Consider the following 25,415-nt stretch of genomic DNA (forward strand, 5'->3'; position numbering starts at 1 on the left):
AAAACGCGCTGGACCCGCTCATCCAGATTGCCTTTGCTGCACTCTCGTATGCCCACCACTCTCTTGGGACGACTTGAGAGCACGACGTTCGCTATCCGTAGAGTGCTGCTCATGCAGGCACTCTACTATCGCCATGTATCTTAATCACTCGTTTCTCACGGTATGCGTCGCTTCGTTTGCAGCGGGGGCCGTGTTCCATCGTGGTAAAGCCAAATCCCATTGCGCCTCGCGGCTCTGATCCGCTGCGTGCTAACCAAGCCATCAAGCCCCATATTCCAACGTCACCCTCACAACGAAGTCATCGGTATCTGCTTCGACGCTCGCACCTGTGCTCCCAGCAACTCCATCGCGTAGCGTTAGCAGCCTCGGTACAGGGATTTCTAGCGAGCATGGAATCCTTCGGCCCACCGATGCGGCCTCGACTGGACCACTGGTTTCTTCTGTGCTACCAAACGCCACGTTATCGGACGATCTGAATACAACATCGTCGCAAGGCCAATATCCATCGCTAGCGACTCCTGAGATTCACTTGCCCGCTATCAACGGCACGGAAACACAGCAAACCCGCATATCCAACGCGACATGTACGGTCAACATCCCTAGTGCAAGTGTAGATTACTGGTTTGGCCCAACATACATGCATGTGGCGGGAATCATGACAACGCAGGCATCGAATTTCAGTAATTTGGACTCCTATACCCTTGTTCCTTATACGACAACCTTTGATGCATCCAGTGCACTGGCATCAGATTATGCATGTATCTACAGCGAGTCGTATTATGCCGAATGGGATTTCACGGTCACCATGTGTGAAGAGTACACGGCAAGACCTAAAGCAGCTACAACATCTGTTGCCTACCGGTCAGCAGGCTACTCTCCTTTTCCTTCTGGTAACGTCATCCCGACGTCGGACGCCGGGTTATACGATCTATACTACCCAGATACTTTCCCATCTGCCACGGCTACAATCACCCTTGGGCCAAATACTACAATGGTTCAGACTTCTGCGACACCTTTCGTCCATTTCACAGCTTACGAGGTTGAGTCAGGAAACAAAACCGAGACGGTACAGCTTCGTTCCCCACAGGTCTATCCTTACTGGATGGAAGGATTCGACGAGGAGAGTACAGTGACGGGGTCATTACCAGATGGTTTTCTCAACCAGATTCCACAGTCCGCGTGTGATGCTGGACAACTGCAGGCCACCGTTGTGACTGTCCTCATCGTTGTCGACTTATACTATCAAAATTGGCCCGGTATAGGTCCGGCCCTCATCCACGTCGAGTCGTCTGTACTTGGTTTTGACGACGGACCCGTCGTTATAAATGGTTGGGGCGGCAGCACTTCGAAATCTCCCCCTCTCACAGTAGCAGACTGGGATCTCCCAGGTGATACCAGCAAACCAAAGCCCACCAACGTCAAGCCAAACGACCGAATGGACTCAACTTCTACGACTAAGATACGCGGCAGTGAGAATAACAATGCGGTCAATCCTCCAGAATTCACTCGAGTTACCGTTGGTTCTGTGGGCACACGGCCCGTCGTAGTTGGCCCTTCTTCAAGAATTGTTGTCGGCTCTCAGACCTTACAAGCTGGGGGAGCCCCCGTCAACGTAGGAGGTGGGACAATGGTTTCTCTTGCGCCATCGGCTACGGCCATCGTTGTGGACGGCAGTACTTCTAGGCTACCGCAAGTTACTCCGTCACGGCCTCCACCAGTGCTGACGATTGGCTCGACGACACTCACACCCAACGCTGCTACCCAATTCTTCGTTGGTCCAGGGCAAACCCTCACTCCTGGAGGCGTCGCTACTGTCGATGGTACCGTCGTCAGTTTGGCACCGTCGGCTTCTTTCGTGGTCATCGGAGGTTCCACCCAAGTTCTACCAGCATTACCACCAGCTACAAACAGTCCGCCACAATTGGTAGTTGGTGGCTCAACGATCACGGCGCAAGCAACCCAAGATAGTTCCAACAACTTCAACAGCCCAGAGAATCAAAGACCTAACCCAACGTTTGTTGTCTCGGGGCAGACACTCGCTCCGGGTGCCCCTGCCATTACCGTTTCGGGCACCACGCTATCACTAGCACCCTCGGGAAGCGTACTGGTGGTCAATGGAGCGTCCTCGACGATACAGATCCCAGCTCTCCCTGCCGTAACGCCACCCACACTTACTGTCGGCGATAGCGTGTTCCCTGCTTTTGACAATCCACGAAACACATTCATTATCGCAGGTCAGACACTGGTGCCTGGAGGGTCGGCAATCACTGCATCCGGTACTACGCTTTCGTTGGCATCATCGGCATCCTTCGTTTTGGTCAATGGCGTCACATCCGTGATAGCGAACCCAGCGGCGCCGACTCTCAATGTTGGTAACAATATCTTCACACCCATTTCGGCCTCACCAGGAATATCATTCGTTGTTGGCGATGAACCCCTTGTTCCAGGTGGACCAGCCATAACTTTCTCCGGGACCACAATATCGCTTGCACCTTCTGCTTCATTCGTTGTTGTCAATGGGGTTACTTCATCCCTCGCTATTCCTACTCCACAGGTCGGCAAACCTCCTACGATCACCATCGGCAATGATGTCATCGGCGCTCTTCCAGAGCCCTCAGGGCCCACCTTTGTAATAGATGGCCAAACACTCGTTCCTGGTGGCCCAGATATTACCGTCTCGGGCACTACACTGTCACTCGCTCAATCGGCATCATTCGTTGTGATCAACGGCGTTACATCTACATTGGCTGCTCCAGCCCCTCCACAAATTACAGCGCCTCCATTGACCATTGGAGATCTGACATTCGGGCCGCTCCCAGGAACTAGCACTGCCTATCTAATCGGGTCGAGACTGCTTACCGTGGGGGGCTCGATCGTTGTCTCAGGTGTCACGATCTCGCTCGCACCCGGAGCTACAGCATTGGTCGTCAACGGCGAGACTAGTTTCATCTCGGCGCAGCCTACCATCACCAACCCTCCACTACTCACCATCGGTTCGCAGACGTACACTGCGGCAATGGGAACTGGAACAACCTTCGTCATCGATGGGCAGACTTTGACGCCTGGGGGTACAATTACTGTCGATGGCACAACAATCAGTCTCGCGTGGGGGGCGACGGAGTTGATTTATGGGTCTTCAGGACGCACCACGAAAAGCGCCTTGTTTCCCGCAACCACGACCCGCCTCCAAAGCGTTACCAACAGTCCAAGCGCAAGGGCCAGTAAGCCCGACGGACAGGCGACAGCGACGAGTACGAAGGAGGGCGCAGCATCCCACTCGGACTACCCGAGCTTAATATTGCTTGCACTGTTTATCATTTCTTGCTTTGCTTCAGGGTGCGTAGCATGTTGAACGGTTTTCGACATGGATTCATGGTTTTCTATGGGTATAATGAGCATTATTTGGGCGTCCTCGGGTTATCACCGGTAAGTGATACCACGTGTACAACAGGATCATCATCGGCGTTTAATCCATTCGCTGCGGCACATGCACGATCGCATCGCAACGACCTCATCATCCAAAACGCCTGTCAAAGACAGGATCTGGTAGATGGAAGAGGTACCGGTTAGAGAGTGGCGCATCAGTTAATAATACCCAGGGATTGGGATGGTTGGTAGATAATGAGAACTATTGAGCATGTTTGAGCGTCGAACAGATACTTAAAGGCGAAGGGACTCTGGATTGATGTTGGAGAAGGCCATCACCACGGGGCGCTCATGTTACTGCAAGCCACTACGCACATACGCGACAACGTGCGTCGGCGCAACGCTCAGCTCCACCAACGACAAAAACAACATACCGCAAGGGCGCGCTCTGCATTCCTCATCTAAGCGCCTCATCTCCGTTCATTCGTCAAGCGGCGCAGCACTTTACATTATCTCGAAGCACGGGTGCGGCATTTCGACTATCTATGCAGAACCATAGTATAGCCGGTGGTTCTTTCGTGCTGAAGCAAAACCAAGATGGCGTCACGACTCGATTGCGAAAACGGTGTTGTCTGGAGCGATGCCTCGGAAGTGTCGAAACATCACCATTGTCTTGGCAGGTACAGGCGCGCAATTTCCCCCACTGAAGGAAATCGTTTCATGTTGTCGCGCAAACGAATACACCGTTAGCGAAGTTTTCGCCCCACCACCGAGGTTGCTTTCCCGTCGAACAGCAGGATCTAGAATACCGGATCAACGAAATGAGAGTCATTGTAGACCGGTGGCATAAGGGATGGAGAGTAGGGAGATTGCGTAGTGTGGCGGTGACGATGGGGGCACGCAGCGGTAAGTACCAATCGGTTCCCGACATAACGTTGTGGCACAAGCAAACAATCAACTGCGAACATGTGGATGCGAGTAGCATTGACAGCAGAACATGTTGGCGCTTCAGCGCATGACGTTTCGTTAAACGCCTGGGATAGCCAGACTTCAACCGATCAAGCTTTTTCGACATAGTTTCACGTTTCCCATGAGGCTCTCCCGTTATTCGTTGCGCAACGCCTGATACAGGCCACCTCCAGGCACATGCATGGAGGCGACGCCTTCAAATCTCTCCTTGACAATAGCTCATCACATATTATGGGGCGTAGGAACGGAGCAGACCTGGATTCAACGTTCTGCGGCAGCTAACCGAAGCCACGCTGCCGGTTCGGGCGCTAGCGCAGTGCTGGATAGATTGACAGGTGCTTGGCATCAATCCACAGACCCGGGTTTCATGTCGTTGGCGCTGTCAGGATTCTGTCAGTGAGGCACTAATCTTGTCATGGCGCAACTGTGCCGTGTAGGCGGAGGGAGTATAAGAGATACAGAGGCCATCGCAGTTGAAAGGGCATCAAGCTTGACGCTGACACTCACTTTCACACGCTCTTTAGCATTACACTCACTTTCGATCCATTCGTCTATCATTCATTCGTTTCCATTCTATCTTTGAAGATACGCTCAACCTTTTCAAATCCAACCAACCAACACACCAACCGCAAACATGTTCACCAAGACCGCTATCATCCTGGCTGCTGCCAACCTCGCCGCTGCGCACACCACCTTCCAGAGCTTCGTCATTGACGGCAAGGACCAGGGCCAGCACTTCGCTGTCCAGACTCCTTCCAACGGCAACAACCCCATCCTCGATGTCACCTCCACTGCCATGATCTGCAACGGTGGCAAGGCCACCTCCGACCAGGTCGAGGTTGCTGCTGGCTCCAAGCTCGGCATGCAATGGCACCACAACGACCCCGCCTCCGCCGGTGACGGTGACGACCCGATCGCTCCCTCCCACAAGGGACCCGTCATGGTCTACATCGCCAAGGCCGACACCAACGGCGAGGGCGCCGTCTGGACCAAGATCTACGAGGACGGTCTCACCGGCTCCAAGTGGGGTGTCGACAACCTCATCTCCTCCAAGGGACTCTTGGAGATTGACCTCCCCAACCTCGAGGCTGGTGACTACCTCATCCGCCCCGAGATGATCGGTCTCCACGAGGCCAGCGCCGAGGGCAAGGCCCAGTTCTACAACGGCTGTGGTCAAATCAAGGTCACTGGCAGCGGCTCTGCTGCTCTCCCCGCCACTGGTGTCGACATGACAAAGGCTTACAAGGCCACCGACCCCGGTGTCATGTTCAACATCTACGGTGGTGCCACCGACTACACCATCCCCGGTCCCAAGGTCTGGGACGCCGCCACCGCCGGCAGCGCTCCTTCCACCCCCTCCAAGCCCGTTGAGTCGGCTGCCCCCTCCACCCCCGCCTCCAGCGCCGCTCCTTCCGCCACTCCCTCCCCCGTCGAGTCGGCCGCTCCCTCTGCTCCTTCTGCCACCAAGCCCGCTGCCACCCCCGCCCCTTCCACCGGCAGCGGCTCTGCTCTCCCCGAGACCTTCACTATCGAGCAGTTCATCCAGTGGCTCAAGACCGCCACCGGCACCTCTTCCAAGGCTCGCCGCCACGCCCGCGCTTTCAACTTGTAAGCGCTTTCTCACAACGGTCGCAAGTCGATCTTTCTTGCATGAACTGGTGTTCATTGTTGGTCCCTTTTTGAGACGTATTCTTCTTTGATGGGACGCCCCCATACTCTTTCTTCCATAGACCGCGAGATCGGCTAGCCTCTTCTTTTGATGTAAATATAGCATTCACGACGAATGGAATTCGAAAAGTCTTTGTACAATGATTGCTTGCTTGCTTGATATGTGTGCCTTGTGATTGAGTGATGCTATCAGATATCGATCGAATGTTGCTTTTAGGGTATAGCAGAAACAATGCCTTCGACGCCTACAACAAACCAACATCTCCCGAGTTGTACTACACATGGCGATGATAAGTATACATCGTCTTATATACGTTTTGTCACCTAAGGATCAAGAGCAATGTATACAGTAACACGCACATCCCAGGCGTATCTCGTGTCTTGAAAAGGGTATCGCAACTATCATAGTACACTCAACCGCGTCCATCCGCCTAATCTCCACCTAATGTAGCCTTCTCCATGGCCTATGTCAAGAAGTCCTTGTCGATATCTTCCAAGATCTTCAGAGCCTATTCTACCGTGATCCACGACCGCACCTAGCAGTCATGCCAAGTGTCAGAAGCGTGATGACTTGAGGCCCAACCTTGTGTGATGTATACCCGAGTGCGTCACGATCACTTTCACGCGGGCGCTCGTGTCAATTGTTACACGGGAGAAGGGTTTCTTTGAGCACTTACGCTCTTCTGGTCTGTCCGCTACACTCACCGCAGCTCACCTGGGCGGCCTATGCAACTCCACACCCTTGATCTCCAACCGGCCAACAAATCACAGCTGCATCATGCAGGCGCATAAAAACGCCATCCCGGTCGTTTCTCTAACCCCAAACCTACCACCAAGCTCTCCGTCCTCATCTACATCGTCATCCACAAGCGACTCACCAGACACGTCCCCTTCGCAGAAGCGCAAGCGCGATCCTAGTCCACATGCTAAAGAATTGGATTCGCAGCAAAGGCAAGATGAGAGAACCAAGCTGGGCGCTAGCGGTGGTGTGCCGACAGGTTGGACGTGTGGTCATTGCGGGACAGTGCAGGGCGCGCATAGTGTGGAGTGCCTGACGTGGTTTTGGACGGAGGGCATGTGTGGACATGGGTATTGTGGGAAGGGGGAGTGCTGTGAGCTAGTGATTTGAGGCAGCGAGAATAAATGGGCTTGTCAATGTTCGCGGATAGGGGGGAGTGTTGGTCAGAGAGATGGTCATGATTGGTGGCCAAACCTTAACAGTCTGTGGTTTAAGTATATCCACAGTGTGGAGTGGCATGCTTCTCCAGGTTGCACATGACAACAAAGACTGCTGCAAAGGCTTTTACTATTTTATTATTCACAGACACATCTTATGGCCTTTTCTAACATGGTCACGTAGCTTGTCCATGCGACCGAACATCATATCGCAGCCCTCGACAACACACCTGAGGCTGGGCGCTTGATGCATCCGCATGTGCCGACGAAGGTCTCCAGCGCGACGATAAGACTTGTTGCATCCGTCTATGTTGCACGTGAATCTAGGTTCAACAGTCCTCCGACGATCTGCCACGGGTAGTGAGACCAACTCTGGATGCGATGCTTTATAGTGTTTCAATGTCGCACCCTGTCTGCTAGAAGAGTTGTCGCACGTCGCTGCTTCGCATTCATAGCTTTCCAAGTCCGCATGTTTCTGTCGTCGGTGCCTGCCAAGGTTTCCGTTGCGATCTATGCCGGTGAAGGAGGCGTCGCATCCCTCCACATCACAGCGGAGCTCCGGTGGGTCTTCTAACTCTAAAATGTCGGCCTCTGTGTTGGAGGGATCGGGCGCTGGCGCTATAGGTATCCGTGTCGGGTAGGCTGGCGGTGTGAATAATGTGTTAAAAGAAAAGGGATTTATGTCGTTAAAAGGACTAGCTATGCGCTGGAGATCGACGCCGAAAGATGGACGGTCCTTGAACGATGCTCTGAACAAAGGTGGCGAGCAATTTGCAACGTCCGCGATTGCGCTCCCATTGTGTTGCCAAGGAGAGTTTGAGTGAGCCTGTGCGCCAGTATAAGATTGACCTGTAGATAGCCAGTCATGATTGATAGCCTCTGTGTCATATACTGAGATCGGTATGCCACGACCACCAAAGATGTTCATCGCTGCGACTGTGCCATATCCGCGCCCGAGACCAGACTCTAGTCTCAGTCTTGGAATGGAATGGTTGCTAGTTTCGCCAGGATGTGAGACGTTGGAAAACATTGAGGTATCGTGCGCGGGTTCAGTCCGATCCAAAGAGCGACTTGCCTCCCCTGTTGAGCACTGCGCTGAACCAGATCTTTGTGTGTCTAAAGGCAGAACAGATTGTCGTTCTGATGTACGAATATATGCATGACTTGAAGATGGCTGTATAGGATCACTTGGACTGACCAATGACGGCTACTACCGGTATCAGTCAGACATGAATTTGACTAGATTGATCAGAGACCTACGAGGCGTGGACTTGCCGCAATGTCTCTTTCCTCGGATTCTGAATCGACGATGAGCTGGTTTGGTGTTTTATTAGGTAAAATCGGATCCTGATGTACATCTGCAGGCTTCGATAACATATTATCCATTGGCTCATAGGAGTTTAAGTTGTGTGGACTAGGCATGGGTTGCGGTGGGATAGGGTCAGGGTTGACTTGATCTTGATTTAACACGTTAGTTCGGAATGTTTGAGTAGTAAAGAGAGGTATCGCTTACGTGCTGGTAGATGCTGAACAGCCAGTTCCTTTTCTACCTGTCGGTACAAGAGTTCCCATTGTTCCTTCGCCTTCTCCCCCTTGCGCTGAGGTCTACGGCTGTTGCAAAACTCTCCTCTGGAGCCATGTCTAGTTCGGAATACGTCGCTGTCAAGGAAATCCTCGTTACAGGTAGGACAGAGCTCTAAGAAGGCCAACTGAGCCGTGTATCCACGGCCAGGTCGTTTCGTCAGATGGCGCCGTAATTCTGCCATGTTAGAGCTTTTGACATTGTTACAAGTGCGTGGCCAGCCATGTCGAGATTCTGCAACGAAGACAGGACAGTCGAACGTGGACTTCTGCCGGGCGGTGTCTTTGTTCGACAGCATGGCGTTGACAGGCGCGATCGTCGCAGCATGAAGGATGTCGGGGTACAATGTGTCAAACAGCGATATCTCTTGACATACGCCAGGCCATACCTTCTCTAACGTCCAAATCTCGATCCCGATGCCAGTTTCTATACAAGAAATTGCTGAACGAAGCCTCTGTTGGGGACGGTCAATATCGACATCGAATGTATGTGAGATGTCGCGCATTGCACCCGACAAGGCTGCGAACGGGATTTACATACTTCGGGAACAATGAGTCGCTCATAATCTTCCGGAGATTGTGCATCCAAGAACAAATCAGAATCGACGTTGAAATCGTAGTCGGGGAATCCAGTGTTGTTTGCAAATTCATCGATCTCATCATAAGGGTCCAAAGGAAAGTCATCCATCGGACCGTCCATGTTGAATGCGTAAGCGTATAGCACACGAAGGGCACACTCCGAGGGGCGTAGGTCGAGGGGCGCTGTGCCTTTAAGCCGGAACTTTACTGTCTCATTGGTGCGCAGGACTCTTGGCTTGCAGGAATGCAGATTTGCGGATTTGCGGATTTGCGGATTTGCTGAGTTGTCTCGTTGCCTTATTGCCTTACGAGCCGAGCCTGTGAGTCGTCCAAATGCCTTGGGCAGGCCAGAATACGAAGCGACTGAGTAGGTGGCATGCTGCTACTGGCCGTATCGCGTGTCTGCGCCTGCGCATGTTCGTCATGACAGTAGAAGTCTCCTTCAAAATTCACGATGGATAGAACAATGTTGGAGGTATTGAAGACAAAGTTCGAGGGGTATCAAAAGGGAATATGCTCAATAACAATACGCACACGCCTCAAGCCCAAACACCCAGCGTCCAGCTGGCCCTCTCACCACCTTTGTTAGACAGCCCAGGGCCCATGCTCTGCCTCTGCGCAATAACAGAGACCTCTTTCTCTCGTGTAGCGCCCTGTAAACCATCCTTGAGATACTTCTCGCGCTCGATTTCAACGATGCCCTTGATGCGCTGCTGTGCTATCAGACTCGCACCTGTCCACGGGCCCAATGTATCCACAACTCTGATGGTGCCGCCGATCAAGCTCGCAGGCGGCGGGCCGTGACGTATTGCCATCTGGGCGAACTTTGTGTCTATAGGGTCTTCCGTGGGTGATTGAAGCGCTGCGGGTATAGGGGCGGGCTCCGCATCGGTATCGAGTGACGAGGGGAAAGTATCTTCGCCTTCCTGTCGGCGTGTCTCCACATCCTCCTTTTGGTTGCGCATCTTCTCTTCGCGACGTGCGCTTGCTCTGCCGTAGCTCTTGACTGGATCCCACCCCTTGAGTTGTACCAGAGCGTCCAGCTCTTTCTGTATGCGCGTCTTGAGGCCGGGTAGGTTTGACACGCCGCCTGTGATCACGATGCGCGACATGCATAGTCGACGGACGTCTATGGGGAGTTGGACGAGGGCGCGGTATATGAGGTGATGCAGCGGGAGGTCTTCGTCGTCGAACTCGTGCATGGCCAACTCGGGCGCAAAGAGAGCGTTTTCGGTGGGCTTGGCTAGCGACGCGAATGATATCGTGAGTTCGGTAGGTGGTGTGTGCTTCGGGAAGGGTATGGTGACGGCAGGCGGCGGTGATTCGATAGCGTCTTCGAACTCCTCCAATACAGGAGCTTCTCGCGCGGGGAAGTATACGGTTCGTCGGTTCGATCTGGGGACGGGCTTGCACCATCCGACACGTGTGAGGACTTCCTCTGCTTCTTCGAAAGACACGTCTGCCTTGGTAGCGCTCGGCTCAGCGTCGTCAAGTTCGGCGTTCAGAAGCTTGGCCATCTCCTCGCTCAGCAGCTTGCCTGCCCGAACGCTGCGTCTTTCTGAGACCTCGCGGTACTCACATACCGCGGTCACTAGTGTTTCCGCCCAGCCTATATCCACAACCAGCGCTGAGCGTAGTCCTGCTGCCACTGTCGACAGCACCGGTGTTGACATGAGGGTGATGCTCGGAGCTTGGAAGCTTGTGAACAGCACATCCAAGATGGTCGACATGAGTGCATGCGGCATACGCGGCGGCATGGCAAGCAGTACCCGCCGCGGCTTCGTGTCCAGCAGAAAGTATTTGCCATATGCCTCTCTCATGGCTCGCTCAAACTTGTCTTCCACCAGGCCCATGTCAACCTTGCTCAGATCCATACGGTAGAGCTCATGTTCTTGACCCCAATCTTGGTCCCGCTTCCGCTTTCTTCTCTTCTGCGAATACTCGGGATCCCATTGCCGGTAGTCGCCCACCCTCCGCTGGTCGTCGGGCCCGAACGGGAGGGTGCATCGCGGGGCACTTTCGCCGGGAAAGCCGCCGCGTACAAATCGCGAGCCGACTTCTATCACGACGTACTCGTCTTCGGTGCGGAAGGAGCCACCGGGTGAGCCGAAGGTGGACGAGATGGATCGCAGGAGCGGTGTCCGCGGTGACTCTCCCAGATCGGCGAGGCGTGGAGTCGCGCCCCGGGTGCTGCGGTTGAGGGAGCCCGAGATCTTTCGCTCGCCGCCGGATGACATGGCGGGGATGCTTGGGATGAATTAATAAATCATTATACTGTAAGCTCAATGGCCGCGAGTTGCTTCGCCTGCATGTGCCTGGCGTTCGTCACTAGCTGCCAGAAAGCAAGCTTGTGTGTTCCAGGGTTAGCGTTGGCTGGCTGGCCCGAGCGCAGGAAAAAGTTCTAGCTGGAAAGCGCACTGCTCGAGCTTGCGACAACTCCCATCGCGACTTCCCACACCACGTCCAAATTCACCACGGAGGGTAGCTGCGTTTCGCGATCGCCATTGGACCTACCCCACGACCGAAATCAGCAAAATGGGTCTTTTTATCCTCTCGGAGACTTCGGCGGGTTACGTCCTGTTGAAGTCCAAGGACAAGAAGCTTCTCAGCGGAGAGAACAAGAACTCCTCTAGCATTGTCGAGGAGCTCAAGCTCAAGAAGTTCGCCAAGTTCGGCAGCGCAGTAGACGCTCTCGAGCAGGCCGCCGCGCTCCACGATGGAAAAGTCACGCCCATGCTGTCGTCTCTTTTGGAGGATCTGAAGGACGAGACCAAGGCTACCTGTACGAACATCCTGAGATTGCGCAGTGAACATGGCAGCTAACACCTTCAAGTGGCCGTCGCCGACCCCAAGCTCTCCAACTCGATTGCGCAACTACCCGGTCTCTCCCTCAAGACCGTATCAGACTCTTCCACCCAAGATGTATTCCGTGCCATCCGCGAAAACCTGACCTCGCTCCTTCCCGATCTTCTTCCCTCTGAGGAAGCCGCGACCAGACTCGGTCTTGCCCATTCCCTGTCGCGACACAAGTTGCGCTTCTCGCCCGACAAGGTCGATACCATGATCATCCAGTCCATCGCATCGCTCGATGTGCTCGACAAGCAGCTCAACACCTACGCCATGCGTGTCAAGGAGTGGTACGGCTGGCACTTTCCCGAGCTCGCCAAGAGTAAGTTCAGCCTTTTAGACGCCTGTTCCTCTGGACCCGTTACTGACTTTCACGACAGTTCTCAATGACAACCTCGCCTACTCTCGTGTGGTCCTTAAGATGGGCTTCCGAACCAAGGCGCGTGAGAGCGACCTCTCCGAGATCCTGCCCGAGGAAATCGAGGCGGCTGTCAAGGCGGCTGCAGAAATCTCCATGGGTACCGAGATCACAGAGGAGGATCTGGAGGCGACCTCAGCTCTTGCCGAGCAGGTTGTTGACCTCACTGAGCATCGTCAAAGCCTCGGCGCTTACCTCTCCAACCGCATGCAGGCTCTCGCTCCTAACCTTACTGCTCTCGTCGGTGAGCTTGTTGGTGCGCGCCTCATCGCCCACGCTGGATCCCTCATGAACCTCGCCAAGTCGCCTGGTTCCACCATCCAGATTCTCGGTGCCGAGAAGGCTCTTTTCCGCGCTCTCAAGACCAAGCATGACACACCCAAGTACGGTGTAAGTATTTCTCTTCTCCAAGCGGAATCTCAGTACTAACTTACCCAGCTCATCTACCACGCGTCCCTGATCGGTCAGGCCACCGGAAAGAACAAGGGCAAGATCGCTCGTATGCTCGCCGCCAAGTCCGCCTTGGGTCTCCGTGTCGACGCCCTCAGCACCTGGGGAGTATCGTCCGAGGACACCTCCAAGGAGCCCACCGAAGAGGAGAAGTCGCAGCTCGGTCGCGACGCCCGCCTCACCATCGAGAGGAGACTACGCGCCCTCGAGGGCAAGCCCCTCAAGAGCATTCCTTCTGGCAACGCAAACGCGACAACACTTGGACAGAAGAAGTGGGAAGTCAAGGAGGCACGGAAGTACAACCCAGACGCCGATGGTCTTACTGGTGACGAGCCGGCCGCCGATGCGCCCGCTCCCAAGAAGTCGAAGTCAGACAAGACCAACGGCACACCCAAGAAGCTGGTACAGGAGGTCGACAGCGACGAGGAGATGGCCGATGCCAAGGACTCATCAGACTCCGAGTCGGAAGACAAGCCCGCCGCCAAGGGCGACAAAGCCGCAAAGAAGGCAGAGAAGGAAGCCAAAAAGGCACGAAAGGCAGAGCGCGCCGCAAAGCGCGAGGCCAAAGAAGCAAAGAAGGCCGCCAAAGAGGCAAAGAAGTCCAGCAAGGACAGCAGCAAGAAGCGGAAAGCCGACGATGGAGACGAGAAGGTCGAGAAGAAGAAAAAGAAGAAGAGCAAGGACTAGATGCTGTCGCCTGTATCTGTAGCCATGTTCTTACAAAAGAGGGTACGGCGTTGTTATGGGTTTGAGCTTGCTTTGTTTCAGGCGAGTGGCGTACGAGGGTTCGGCATCTTGTAGTTCTATGTTTTCAAAGTCCCTTTTACGCTTGCATGATGGGGATGCGGTGGATGGATACCCGCCAGTTGGTAGCATACAATCACATGTTCATAAATCTTCAGTCGTGTTGTCTCAGACCTGTGATCATTACGTGCTCTCTGTAATTTGACTTCCCTCTCGCTGTTGACGAGTGTACATGTATGTGTGCCCCGTTATACTATTCTTGCCACGTCGATACCCCGTCCATTGCTCATCCATTTCATAGCTAAGCCTTCCGCTTAACCTTCCTCCTCTTCTTGTTAGCACCAAGCAGCTTATTCGCAATCTTCGGCATCTCCATATCCTCCACGCCCTCCGGAATACCCCCCTCCTCCTCATCAAACACCTGCTGAATAATAGCCAGAATATCATGTAGTTCATCCTCTGTGAACCGTGTGCCCGCCTACATTTACATTAGCACCCCTCAATACCCAAACCTCCCAAACCCCAAGACTTGGAAGATCAAGAACTACTAGAGAGTAGGATAGAAAAGAAGATAACATACCTCCTCAACAATCAGTTCCAGCGTAACCTGCGTCGTCGGTCTCAAATTATACAACTGCAGATACTCCGCCTTGTTCAACCGGTACTTGGGCGCTAGTGCGCGGAATAAACTATGGGGTCCGCGGTAGAGCGTTCTGGGTCGCGAGGGGTGCGCGTCGGCTAGGGAGGAGGTTGTGTATTCGGCGGTTTGGAGGTAGGCGAGGCCCTGGGGGGTGGTGGGTTAGTGTGTTGTTTTGACGGGGGGATGGGTGATTGATATGACGGGGAGGGGGAAGGGGGGTGGATGGATGGATGGATGGATGGGTGGTATGGAAGGGGATTGAAGGCGTACATCTCTCAATATATGCGTCAACCCAGATGGCTTCTTCCGTTTCCTCCCCGTCTCATCAGCGCCCGTGTACTCTGCGTCTTCTTGGCGGAGGTGCAGCAGGACTTCGTGGTTGGAGAGGAGCGCGGATTGGGGGGTTTTGATCTGAGTATCTTGTCAGCGGATGGGTCTCAGTATGACGCTACACAGGGTTCATGGTGGGTTTGGAGGTATTGTGTAGAAGGGAAAAGGAAAGGATGAGATGAGGATGTGGGTGTGGAATATATGTCATGTGATTGGAATGGTGATCCGGAGAGATGGGACTTGAGTCTTGCATGGCGTTACTTACATGCATCCTGATAATCTCGCGGCGCTAGCGCAGACGTCCTTGTCAAGAAGCTGGAGCTGAGATTGTCTGATGGCCACCAGTCTGCGCTGTGTAGCAGGTCCCAGACTTGAAGCGATCTGCTTTCCCAGTATACTAAACTCAAATTAGTCTTGTGAAGACATGTAAACGCGTCGTCGTCGCAAGAATGTATGAAAATGAGAGTAAATCCTAGCAGAGTGTGCAAAAGACCAATGTAAAGTCACTCCTGCTCTTCTTGTACCCTCATCTTGATCATGACTAACGAAAGTGGCTAGCGCCATCGCAACACGTGAAGGGACCTCGGGAGCGCGTACCTGTGATGAGCGACCGTGATTTGCTCGCAAGCTTCTGCAGATGAAGAAGCGCGTCTAGTATCCGAAGCGGTGTGCACAATTCAGGTGCTTGAAGTTCCGTCTACATCCTGCGTGAGCCAGAGCGACACCCGGAAGGTGAGCAAAGGGCAGTTTTTCGCGCTAGCGGCTTGGCAGGGCGAGGGTAAACTTGCTGGAAGCAAGGGTATTTGTTCACATGGTATGGAACTCAAAGTTGCAACTTAGAAGATCGTTACTGGGTATTATTACTATAATCACTCGCTATCTTTTATACTGTTCCAGACAGGGCTCTCTCGTTCGTTTCATGCCGCTAACGCCGCGCAATGCTATGCGAAATCCAAGATCATCGCAACTGGAGATCATGATCGTCGTTCACCCGTAACTTCGTTGCCTCGCGCTCAATACTCAGTCCCGTCATCTAAGCGTAATCTTTCATCATGGTTCCCTCTGGGCTTTCGCCACCGCCTTCGTCTTCTTCACGATGAAGACACCAACTTCCACACCCTTCGTGGGCTCACCGTTATGGTAGTCCCGTTCCGATACGCCCTCGAGGACAGCCTGGATCAGAGTTGCAGCGCTCATCTCGGAGCTTGGCAGCTTTTTCGACTTGCTGAAGTACTTGGTGATTATCTCCCGTATACGGGGCTTCTCTTGCTTGATCCACCAATCGTCCGCCCAAGCTGACCGTTGCATCAGAATCTCCTCTTTTGCGGCGTGGATGACTTCATAGTTTGCTCTTCTCTCATTGTTGTGTCGTTCACCCATTGCTCCACAGAACTTCCGGACTTGCGCCTCCAAGTGGTTGTACTCGTCCAGGTAATTGACTGAACTCATTTGGCCCAGGTTCCTTCCTAGCTCCGAGTGAAGATCGTGGACTACCGTTACTGTGCGTAAGAGTGGGTCGAGGATTGGTCCGAGGTACTGCTGCGTAAAGGTCCTCGCACCTGTCCTGGTCGGATAGATGAATAGAAGGACGCCGTCATCGCTAGAAAGCTCGATTAGGCGATCGTACAGCAACGATCTACCCCGAAACGTGAACATCTCAGCGAACTCATTAGTATTAGTGGGCGGAATGTATCGCTCTACAATCGAAACATTGATGCTCCCCGGTGGCACGACGGGTCGAGGCGATGGGGGCAGGAGTTTCGAATCGAGTTGATAGTCTGGAATAGCGACCGCGCTGTCAAAGACTTTGCTGGTAAAGTACGAATCTCCTCCGACAGCAGGACCAGGCGTCGATGGAGGAGACTTTGGCAGATCCATGAGCGTGTAACGACCAGGAAGGGCGTGGAATACATTGATCCACGAGGTTTGCGTTGACGATCTGTCATGGATAGAAGCGATGACTTGGCCGAAGATGTGGCCTGATGTTGACGGACAAGGCAAGGCGTGGGACAGAATCTTGACTGAATCCAACTCCAGACATCCAGATTCGTTTACTAAGCTCATTAGTACACGGAACATGCGTCACTCGGGTGCGGAAGTACTCACTGATAGTGCTTTTTGCCTCTTCTATCCACGCTGCCATCCTCAGCGCGTCGCTGAACTCGTCGTTGAACTCTTCGTGGGTCGGTACGATTATGGGCGCTTGACTGGGAGCTGTAGCGCTGGCAGTGATGTTCAGATTTGGTGACACCCCTGGCTCAGAATTTGGAGGCGAACCCAGCCCAACCGTGCGTGGGTTCACAAAGGATCCCCAACTGATCGTCCCCGGCTCCGTATCCGAGGGAGGCGTGTGAGTGGACACAAGATGTCCGACGCGGGCTCTAGCTTCCTTGGGACTGGTAACGGGGGTATGACTGGCCCCGTTGGCGTGGCTGAAGAAGTCGAGTGGTGGGCTGAGCGCATGGAGAGGGTCTTCTGGCTTCGACAGAGGTCCAGCGCCTAGGGGAGAGAAGGAGTGGTGTGTTTGCTGTGGGATACGATCAGGGTGGGGCGCAGCAATGCCTAGTACATCAAACGAGGGTAGACGCAGGTTGTGCGTACTCCTAAGGACCGTGGACGTGGGAAGCGAGAAGTTGCTTTGAGGAAGGTTGAGGGTCAGATCAAGCTGCGGCCGGTCCTCGATGGTGGGAGTCCTAAGAGGCTGGGGTAGGGCGGAAGCCAGCGGGAAAGGCTGCGGCAGAGAAGCGTCGAGAAACGAAGAGATATCGTTGGGAACCGCTATATCGGGGCAGGGACCCGCATCTATGCCCTCATCCGGAGTGGGTGGGATGGAGTTGGGCTGGAGTGCTTGGTGGGAGTCTTGGTGAAAGCGAGGAGGGGCATTATCAGCGTCAGATGGCTGTAGAAGATGTGACGAGGACTGGAAGCCCGTCATCATGACCAACGGGGTCTGAGATGTTTGCAGGTAACGCGCACAATCACGCTATGCTGGGTAAGTGGGATGAACAGACGCACAGAGACGTGGCTGAAAGATCTGGCGTCCAGGTACAAACGCGGTAGCGCCGCGGCGGCAGTAACGGCCGCGTGGGAAGTATTGACAGGTGGAAGGGGCTGGCGGTAAACGAGTGGATGGTCGCCTGGGGAAGACGGTCGCTGCGTCCAAGACAGTCATGTAACAGCAGAGCGACCAGGCCAACGCGGTGCGAGGGCCAGGTGGGCTAGGTTGGGTTTGCGGAGTGAATACCCGATGTTCGCTGCGGTTGATGCTAGCGTGTTTTGGAGGCCCAGGGTCTCAGCAGCTGAAATCTAGACCTCGCGGCCACAGCAATTCACACCAGCGAAATGGCCTGACCGCACCCGCTGCTCCCTGCACACATGGCAGCCTAGCTCCATCACCAGCATGCCCATCCATCGCTCCTCACGCTGCCGTTGTTTGGTTGTTCGCAGCGCCGACTGTTCGGTGGGTCGATGCCCTGCTGCACGACAAGCCGGGCTAGTCCTGAAGCTGTTTGATACGAATTGAACGCACACCCATAGGGCTCCCGTGGGGAGCCAGCGTACACGAGTACGCAGTACGGCGCCGCACCCTGCCAATCGCCTCGTCGAACGCAGCCAGTCTCTGCACAGCTCATGGCCAAAACGCACAAGTTTTTAATTCGCTCCACAGTCACCTACCCTCACCAACGTTTTGGTGCGAGCTTACAGCGCGTCTTTGGCATGGGTCTAGCAAGCCTCCAAGCTATCTACCCGCAGTCACACAGTGCAGCCACACTCAGCTGCCGCGACACGCTTTGCCCTACAAGGCGAAGGGCCATGCGAGTCTAGGCTTCCCATCGAGATGTCTCTTTTGGCCAGCGGATTCTTGATTGTCAGCAATCGAAAACCGTGAAAACTTCTTTTTAGCTGGATGCAGCCTAAGTTAATGATCAGCGCCATGCTGCTTGTCACGGGACTTGCCGGCGCACATTTTCATCTCGCCACTACCGAGCTCAGGGTTTATTCCATAGTTTACAAACGTAAAACTTCGCTATTAATTCTGCGACCGATCCACCCGTGCATGGATTGTCAGATGTCAGACTCTGCTTACAAGGTCTGTCCGGCGATGCGCCTTGCTCATTGTCTGCGACCAAGAACCAGCCGCAGAAACGTAAACACCATACCAAGCTTTTGTGCCTGCGGACTATGACAGCCCACCTTGAGCTCTGGGGTCCTGTTGCTTTGGCTTGTTTCCAAGTACCTTCACCTTAGCTCCACGCTCGTCTAGCTTCATTCCATCAAGACACTTCCTCGGTCAACCGCCGCGCCACCATCGCCTTTACGTACTCTTACACTCAAGTATCAAACTATCAACATTAGCACCAACTTAACATCAGTGTGAGACATGAACAACGTACCTGCCACTTCTGCAGTCCCTTGTCCCTTGCTCCTGGCGCACTTGAACTGGATTTCGATGCCATCTTCGGCTCATGCAGTTTCACGTACTCCTGCGCAAGCATAGGACATGCTTTCTTGTGCGCCTTGTAGTGCGCCTTCTGGCAGTCTTTGTTGCAGTACGTTACACTGTGGCACTTGATGCACTGCTTGAGCGTATCCGGAGACTTCCCGCATTGCGCGCACGCCTGAGGCGGTGCGGATGATGATGAGGATGCCGACTCTGGCTGTGTGTTGGGTGTTTGTGACGATGAGGTTGATGACTCTGCCTGTGTGGTAGATGCACCGTTTGAGTTGTTTGCCGAGTCGGCCATCTTCGGAACCGAATGAGCGCGGATGTCTAAGTTGGAGTCGTGATAAATCCCAATTGCGGCTTCAATGTCGATGTGTTTCGCTGCTCTTTACCTCGACAGATGCCAAAAGTTGAACGTGATCGACATTTTGTCCGCAGGGATGCGCCTGAAGCGACTGCGCTAACCCAATTCTGTGATAGCTTGCAAAGCTAGCAGGTGTCCCGAGGTCAGTCGCGAGTGCCATCTACACTGCCATAACATATCCGCCGTGCAAGGGAATTCCTGATCATGTCGCCATTGACGGCAACAATTTATCGCTCCGCTTTCGATGTGACAGATGCTTTTACTCGCATAACGAAATCATTGCCAAGTTGCGCGACTCCATAGAGCCTCGTCTCATCGCTCCTGCCGTCTCAACACTGTCAACACCAGCTGGACGAGGGAAAGAGAGGCCTAACAGGCTTTCACTCCTGAGTCGGTAGGTTCACAATGGGTTCGAGTTTTGGACAGTGTTGTCGACTTTGAGCCTGTGGGTGCTTCATGCACGGTGAAGCATTATAAGAATTGTACCAAGCACTGCAGTACCTCTTCTCCACACTAACATAGCTCGACAACAACCTTCAAGCACTTATTCATAACTCGCACAGAATCCATCATGGGTACCGAGATGTCTCATCAGCAGAACGACGATCATACATCCCAGCCGTCCCAGGATGGCTCACAGAGTTGCGAGATGTGGATGTTCGAACACATAGTTGATGCCATGACACAGTTAAGATCGATATGGACTGAGATCAACGCGCCTCCCCCGGCTACGATCGAGCGATACATAGTGTTGTCCGCCTCCGAAACACTTCACGATTCAGAATGCCCTATTTGCCAGGGGGACTATGACGAGGATCAGCATGTAGCTATCAAGCTTCTAGGCACACATTGCAGTCACGTTTTCGGCCGAGACTGCTTACAATGTTGGGTCAATAGCGGTATGCAAAAGGCCCATTACTGTCCTATTTGTCGGCAATGCATACGTGGCGCGCTTGGTGGACTACCCCCATCGCAGCCAGGCGCCGAAGACGAAGAAGAACATTTCTATGAAGTCTTCTACGACGAAGAAGAAGAAGAACTTGAAGCAGAACTTGAAGAAAGACTTGAAGCAGCATTTGGAGAAGAACTCGAAGAAGAACTCGAAGAAGAACAAGAAGAAGAAGAGGAAGAAGAGGAAGAGGAATGGGAATGGGAATGGGAGGAAGCTGAACAAGTTCTCAGTCCGCAACAGCGTGAACAACGCGATAGGCACTGGGCAAACTTAACCGAAGTCAGCAATATTTTGCAAAACATCGAAACTATCGTGATTCCCCCACTTGAGGGTGGGGGGCACATAGGCCTGGCTCTTCAAGTCGTACGCACTGATCCGACTATTCAGGATGAAGACCGCGCCCTCAGGCAAACACTGACTCGTCTCTGGAATGAAAGCCGTTATCTCAATGAGCTTCTGTGTGTCAATTTCGAACGCAAGCAGGAGGAGCAGCAAAGGGAAATTCTGCGCGCTGAAAGGGAGAGGAACGTACTGCAGGTTGAGATGATGCAGTTTACCGCTAATTTCCGGAGGATGTAGAAGGGCAGAAGAGCTCATGTAAGGATTGATGAGATAGCGAGCTAATCACGATCACGCGATCTGGCTTGTCCCAGTATCCGGGGTAGACATCCCGTATCATTTGGATGCGAAATATCCATACAATAAGCTTAATAATTGCTATCTTCCCATGTTATCGAGGTGTGAACATCTGTCTGTCGAACGATCCCATTGTGAAAGCGTTTCTTGCTGTACTTTTTAGCAAATGCCAGTGGCCTAGAGCAGCGAACCCATTGTAGCTACAACTGTAATTATCACTAAGTATCCGCATCCTGTTCCTATCCAGCCAATCTCTATAATTCCCATAACACTAGAGGACCTTATCCATCGTTTGCGCATCCCTTGAACAGGGATATCCCACATTATCAATAAAACCCAATCGCACCAAAGGTTGATGAAGCAGCAAATCTAACCTCGCGAGCCTATAAACGCAGACTCTACAACCCCATCCTCCCACATCCATCAATACCCCTCAGCGCTCAAACACCCCCCATCCCGGCCACGAAACAGCTGCCTACCTCTCTCACAAAAAGCACTAAACTCCTGTTCCCGCCGCTCCAACGCTTGACGCATCCTTCTCAACTCCCCTTCACGTTGCGCCAAACGAGCTTCGCGAGCATCCAGATCGGCTGAACGACGCTGGAACTCGAGTGACTGGAAAGCATGGGGTGGCGCTGCTCTGTTTTGTTCGCTTGTGCGTGTGGAGTTTGTGGAGTTTGAATCGTCTGGGGGATAGTTGAATTGGGGTCGATGTGGAGGCGCTGGGAATGGGGTGCGTTGCTGGCCGAACTGGAATGGTTGGGGGGTTGGATGAGTGGGATGAGAGGCTGTGTGAGGCCCTGAAGACGCAGACTGAGGCGCTGGTTGTCCGGCTGCCGCCTGCCCTGCGGCGAGTGCGGCGTGGAACTCACGATGTGTGAAGACGGGCTCAGTGCGCCAGTCTCCGCTGTAGCGAGTGTCTCCAGATGCAGTACGTGACTGGGTCGCAGACGGACGGGGCTGACAGGTACGCGCGTAAGGTCGGGGTGTACGTGCAGGCAGTAGTATTGGATTCGTATCTCTCCTGGCAGAATCCGCCATGGTTTCGCCCGCAGGGCCTTCGGGCACGCCCGCGAAGAGGGAAGGAGCAGAGTTACTACCTCTAAGAACCTCTGTGGCCTCTTCTGTCAAACGACGACTACGCGCTGATAGGCTTTCATATTCGGCTCGGAACCATACGGCGCGACATAGCGGACAGAGGTTGGTGTTGTCTTGGGTCTTGCGACGGGCGAAGATCTTCTCGAGGCAGGCTTGACAGAATTCGTGGTTGCACTGAGCGGGCGGCTGGACAACGACGCGCATTGCTTTGTGACTACCGCGATCGTATTCCTCTGTACATATTGGACAGTGGGCGTCTTGTGGTGGGTTGCGCTCACTACACGGCTTCAAGCAACGGCGTATAAATTGGGCACAGGCCAATGGCGGTGTTTCCATGTTGTTTGGTCGTAGCGGAGTTGCTCGTGTATCTCTAAGCGTTGGGGTGTAGAGCCGCCATCGCGGTGGTGTGAGAAGTTGCAGTCAGCTTTGGAAGGAATGAGAGGGTATAGAAGTGGATCCCACGCAAACTTGCGCAAGTCGGAGTGAAGCGCGTGGAATCCTCACGGACGAGTAGAGACGTGTGGAGGAGGGTAATGACGTAGCTTATGCTTGTTGGATGTGACCCAAGAAGATCGCAGAAAACATAAATGACATTGAGCCATCGAGTTCACTGATTACAAAGGAAAGACTCGCAGTCCCTAGCGGGCCCTGCAGTGACGATATGGAGATTATCATGTAGCGTTATCAGCCCAGCTGACCTCCATCCAGACATGCGTACAAGACGGCAACTCCTCCACCTTTGACTACTGTTTCGAAATCATCAACAACTGAAACATGGAGAACCTGTGTGGCAGTCAGTTCACGTTACCTACGTCTTTCGCAAAATACTTACAAGATACCAGCGAGGAAGAGATACACTTTTCCCGCGTCCGCAAAGTAGACCATACAGCCCGATAACAGAAGGTTTGTCGACGCCATGACCACAATTTGGGACATATCTCTTTCCTGCTGAGAGATGTATGCAACAGCGACAGGCACTAGACTCGCAAGCACTGCCGTGAAGACATGGGTGCACTCTCTGAGAGTGCTGTCGTAAATTACTGGACTGCCACCAAACTTAGACTTTTCCAAGAATCTCCCAAAAATTCTGATTATGGTAAGTGACCGCTCGCAGACCCACAAAGTAAAGTAGTCGCTGAATTCGCGGGACTTGAGTGAGATCAGGTCCGTAGCTACATGTCCATGGAACCGATCATATTTGACACAGTCTTCAGGAAGGCCATAAAGAGGTTTGTGGTGAAAAATCCAGTTATCGCGTGTAGCGCGAGACACGTTGTAGGATTTAATCTGGTCGAGATCAAAATGATCGGGCACTGCGATCTTGGCGAGCATATGTTGTCGCAGAAGTGCTTCTTCTATACAAGTGTTAGCGCCACAGTCCCACAGATTGAATGATAAGTTTACCGTATTTCTCAAGCTTCTCACGAATCTGCATGATGATATGATACTGCTTGGGCTGTGGTTCGGCGGAATCCTCCATTGTATTCCAAGCCCAATCTGTGGCATATTTTTTGGTGATGCCACCTTTTCCCTCTCTGAAATTGGTCATCACATTACGAAGCTTCCACTCAAGATAGTCGATCTCTGATTGCATGAAGAGGAGATTCTGCACGCCGAGCGTTCGGAAGGTACGGAAAATAGCCCGCTCAGGCACGCGAGCCATGTATTCAGCCAGCCGTGGGATGCCAGCTGGAGAACTCTTATCCCAGTCGGCGTCTTCATCCGCGTCATCAGAGTTGTCGGGCTTTAGGGCTTCCTCGACGTTGTCGGCTTCCTTAGGGGGATTCAATTTGATTATGTTGTAGTCTGCCGTCTGCGGTGCAGTATCGCCATGTATCTGACCAGCAGGCACTACGACAGACGAATGCGCTTGCCGAAGCACAGATTGATCTGCGTCTGCACTTGCGAGGCTCACATGAGGCTGTGGAGAGTAATCCGGGGTGTGACGAAGCGGAGGGTAATCCGGGTGTGAGGGGTCCGAGACCGGGAGCTCGTCCACAGAACGTTCTGAATCAGGTCCATCGGATGTAGCTGGTCGGATAGGTCCATGTGTGGTGTTATCGACATGGTCGAGATTTGGGGTTGAAGATGTAGACATGGTAACTATCTCTTAGTAACGGATACAATCAAGGATTCTCTTGTAAATGGGGGAACTTATGCTGGAAAGAAAGATAGCCTGCCGGAGCTGTTCTTATATGAACGAAGTACGTCGCAAACGCACCAGTATGACAATACCATTGAAGCAGTTCAGCATGCAGATGACCGCAATTAATAAGAGTGATGATGTCGGCGTAGATTCCATGGTACCCGCGAGAGCCTTGTGAATGTACGCACTACAGGTGTGCCCAGCTGTTGTCACGGTTAGGGCTCTGACAAACCGATATTAGGCATGTGTGAAGATACCTTGCTTCACGAAATCTTGTGCCGTCGAGGATTCCTGTCTTGTAACGCATACATGCGTCGTTCGGTCCGTCCTGTGGACACATCCGGCTCCACTGTTTATGTTGGCGGTTCGATCAGTCGCGGCCTTCTGAGTCTGAACAAAGACTTCCGGAGGCCATAAAACTGCTTCAATGATAAGTAAACAGACCGACTTCACACAACCAGATGTTGCCGGTATAAGTACGCCGCTTCAGCGTCAGACACTTCCATCACGCCGTGCTATCACGATTAGTTTGAGGCCTCTTCCATAAGTCAGTGAATACGGATGGTCCTGCATAACCATATCACCATTGCGGTTGCACACTGAAGAACGTGGCAGAAGGCAGGTGAAGCTCGATGAAAAATGAGGTAGGCTGCGGCATCTGACCACTGACGTTTGCCTATTAACGTAGCTTCTTGCCCGGGTTGCATTGATAATGGCAGCTGAAGTAATACTGTGCACGTTCGCGGCTGTCCGGAAACGAAAGAAGAGTCTGAGGTGGTGAAGCGTGGATAGAAGTTATCGATGACATCATATGTGCAGATTGGGCAAGAGCTACCCAACCCAGCCACGTGCCACCCTCTTCACCTTGTCTTGAGCATCGATAACTTGTCACATACCACAGTCAATCACACTATTAATCCTCCAGTCACCTAACTGTTGTAGATGCCAATTTCAGGCCACATGCACCTGCACTGAAGTCCACTGCACTACTAGCAATCTGCCTACCT

At 53.2% G+C, this 25,415-nt stretch overlaps 8 protein-coding genes across 8 annotated transcripts; 4 read left to right on the forward strand and 4 right to left on the reverse strand.

Annotated features, from left to right (window-relative positions):
- Positions 1-991: 991 nt before the first annotated feature.
- On the forward strand, positions 992-3,225 carry J4E84_010858 (uncharacterized protein; the record flags this gene model as incomplete). The annotated part of the gene is made up of 2 exons (XM_049393413.1): positions 992-2,993; positions 3,053-3,225. The coding sequence occupies 2 exons, from the start codon at positions 992-994 to the stop codon at positions 3,223-3,225; spliced, it is 2,175 nt and encodes a 724-aa protein (XP_049238857.1).
- Positions 3,226-4,969: 1,744 nt separating this feature from the next.
- J4E84_010859 (uncharacterized protein) lies at positions 4,970-5,947 on the forward strand (the record flags this gene model as incomplete). The annotated part of the gene is made up of 1 exon (XM_049393414.1): positions 4,970-5,947. One exon carries the CDS (start codon positions 4,970-4,972, stop codon positions 5,945-5,947), a length of 978 nt encoding a protein of 325 aa, XP_049238858.1.
- Positions 5,948-9,878: 3,931 nt separating this feature from the next.
- J4E84_010860 (uncharacterized protein) lies at positions 9,879-11,576 on the reverse strand (the record flags this gene model as incomplete). The annotated part of the gene is made up of 1 exon (XM_049393415.1): positions 9,879-11,576. The coding sequence occupies one exon, from the start codon at positions 11,574-11,576 to the stop codon at positions 9,879-9,881; it is 1,698 nt and encodes a 565-aa protein (XP_049238859.1).
- Positions 11,577-11,874: 298 nt separating this feature from the next.
- On the forward strand, positions 11,875-13,741 carry NOP58 (Nucleolar protein 58; the record flags this gene model as incomplete). The annotated part of the gene is made up of 4 exons (XM_049393416.1): positions 11,875-12,121; positions 12,173-12,508; positions 12,567-12,994; positions 13,043-13,741. The coding sequence occupies 4 exons, from the start codon at positions 11,875-11,877 to the stop codon at positions 13,739-13,741; spliced, it is 1,710 nt and encodes a 569-aa protein (XP_049238860.1).
- Positions 13,742-14,099: 358 nt separating this feature from the next.
- Positions 14,100-14,901, reverse strand: J4E84_010862 (uncharacterized protein; the record flags this gene model as incomplete). Its single annotated transcript, XM_049393417.1, has 4 exons — positions 14,100-14,276; positions 14,379-14,582; positions 14,709-14,849; positions 14,893-14,901. 4 exons carry the CDS (start codon positions 14,899-14,901, stop codon positions 14,100-14,102), a joined length of 531 nt encoding a protein of 176 aa, XP_049238861.1.
- Positions 14,902-15,818: 917 nt separating this feature from the next.
- Positions 15,819-17,703, reverse strand: J4E84_010863 (uncharacterized protein; the record flags this gene model as incomplete). Its single annotated transcript, XM_049393418.1, has 2 exons — positions 15,819-16,822; positions 16,875-17,703. 2 exons carry the CDS (start codon positions 17,701-17,703, stop codon positions 15,819-15,821), a joined length of 1,833 nt encoding a protein of 610 aa, XP_049238862.1.
- Positions 17,704-20,458: 2,755 nt separating this feature from the next.
- On the forward strand, positions 20,459-21,107 carry J4E84_010864 (uncharacterized protein; the record flags this gene model as incomplete). The annotated part of the gene is made up of 2 exons (XM_049393419.1): positions 20,459-20,465; positions 20,557-21,107. The coding sequence occupies 2 exons, from the start codon at positions 20,459-20,461 to the stop codon at positions 21,105-21,107; spliced, it is 558 nt and encodes a 185-aa protein (XP_049238863.1).
- A 1,983-nt stretch (positions 21,108-23,090) lies between these two features.
- J4E84_010865 (uncharacterized protein) lies at positions 23,091-24,360 on the reverse strand (the record flags this gene model as incomplete). Its single annotated transcript, XM_049393420.1, has 2 exons — positions 23,091-23,617; positions 23,667-24,360. The coding sequence occupies 2 exons, from the start codon at positions 24,358-24,360 to the stop codon at positions 23,091-23,093; spliced, it is 1,221 nt and encodes a 406-aa protein (XP_049238864.1).
- Between the last annotated feature and the right edge of the window lie 1,055 nt (positions 24,361-25,415).

Source organism: Alternaria hordeiaustralica, assembly GCF_023758085.1.
Source record: "Alternaria hordeiaustralica strain BMP 2776 chromosome Unknown scaffold_48, whole genome shotgun sequence".
NCBI lineage: Eukaryota > Fungi > Ascomycota > Dothideomycetes > Pleosporales > Pleosporaceae > Alternaria > Alternaria hordeiaustralica.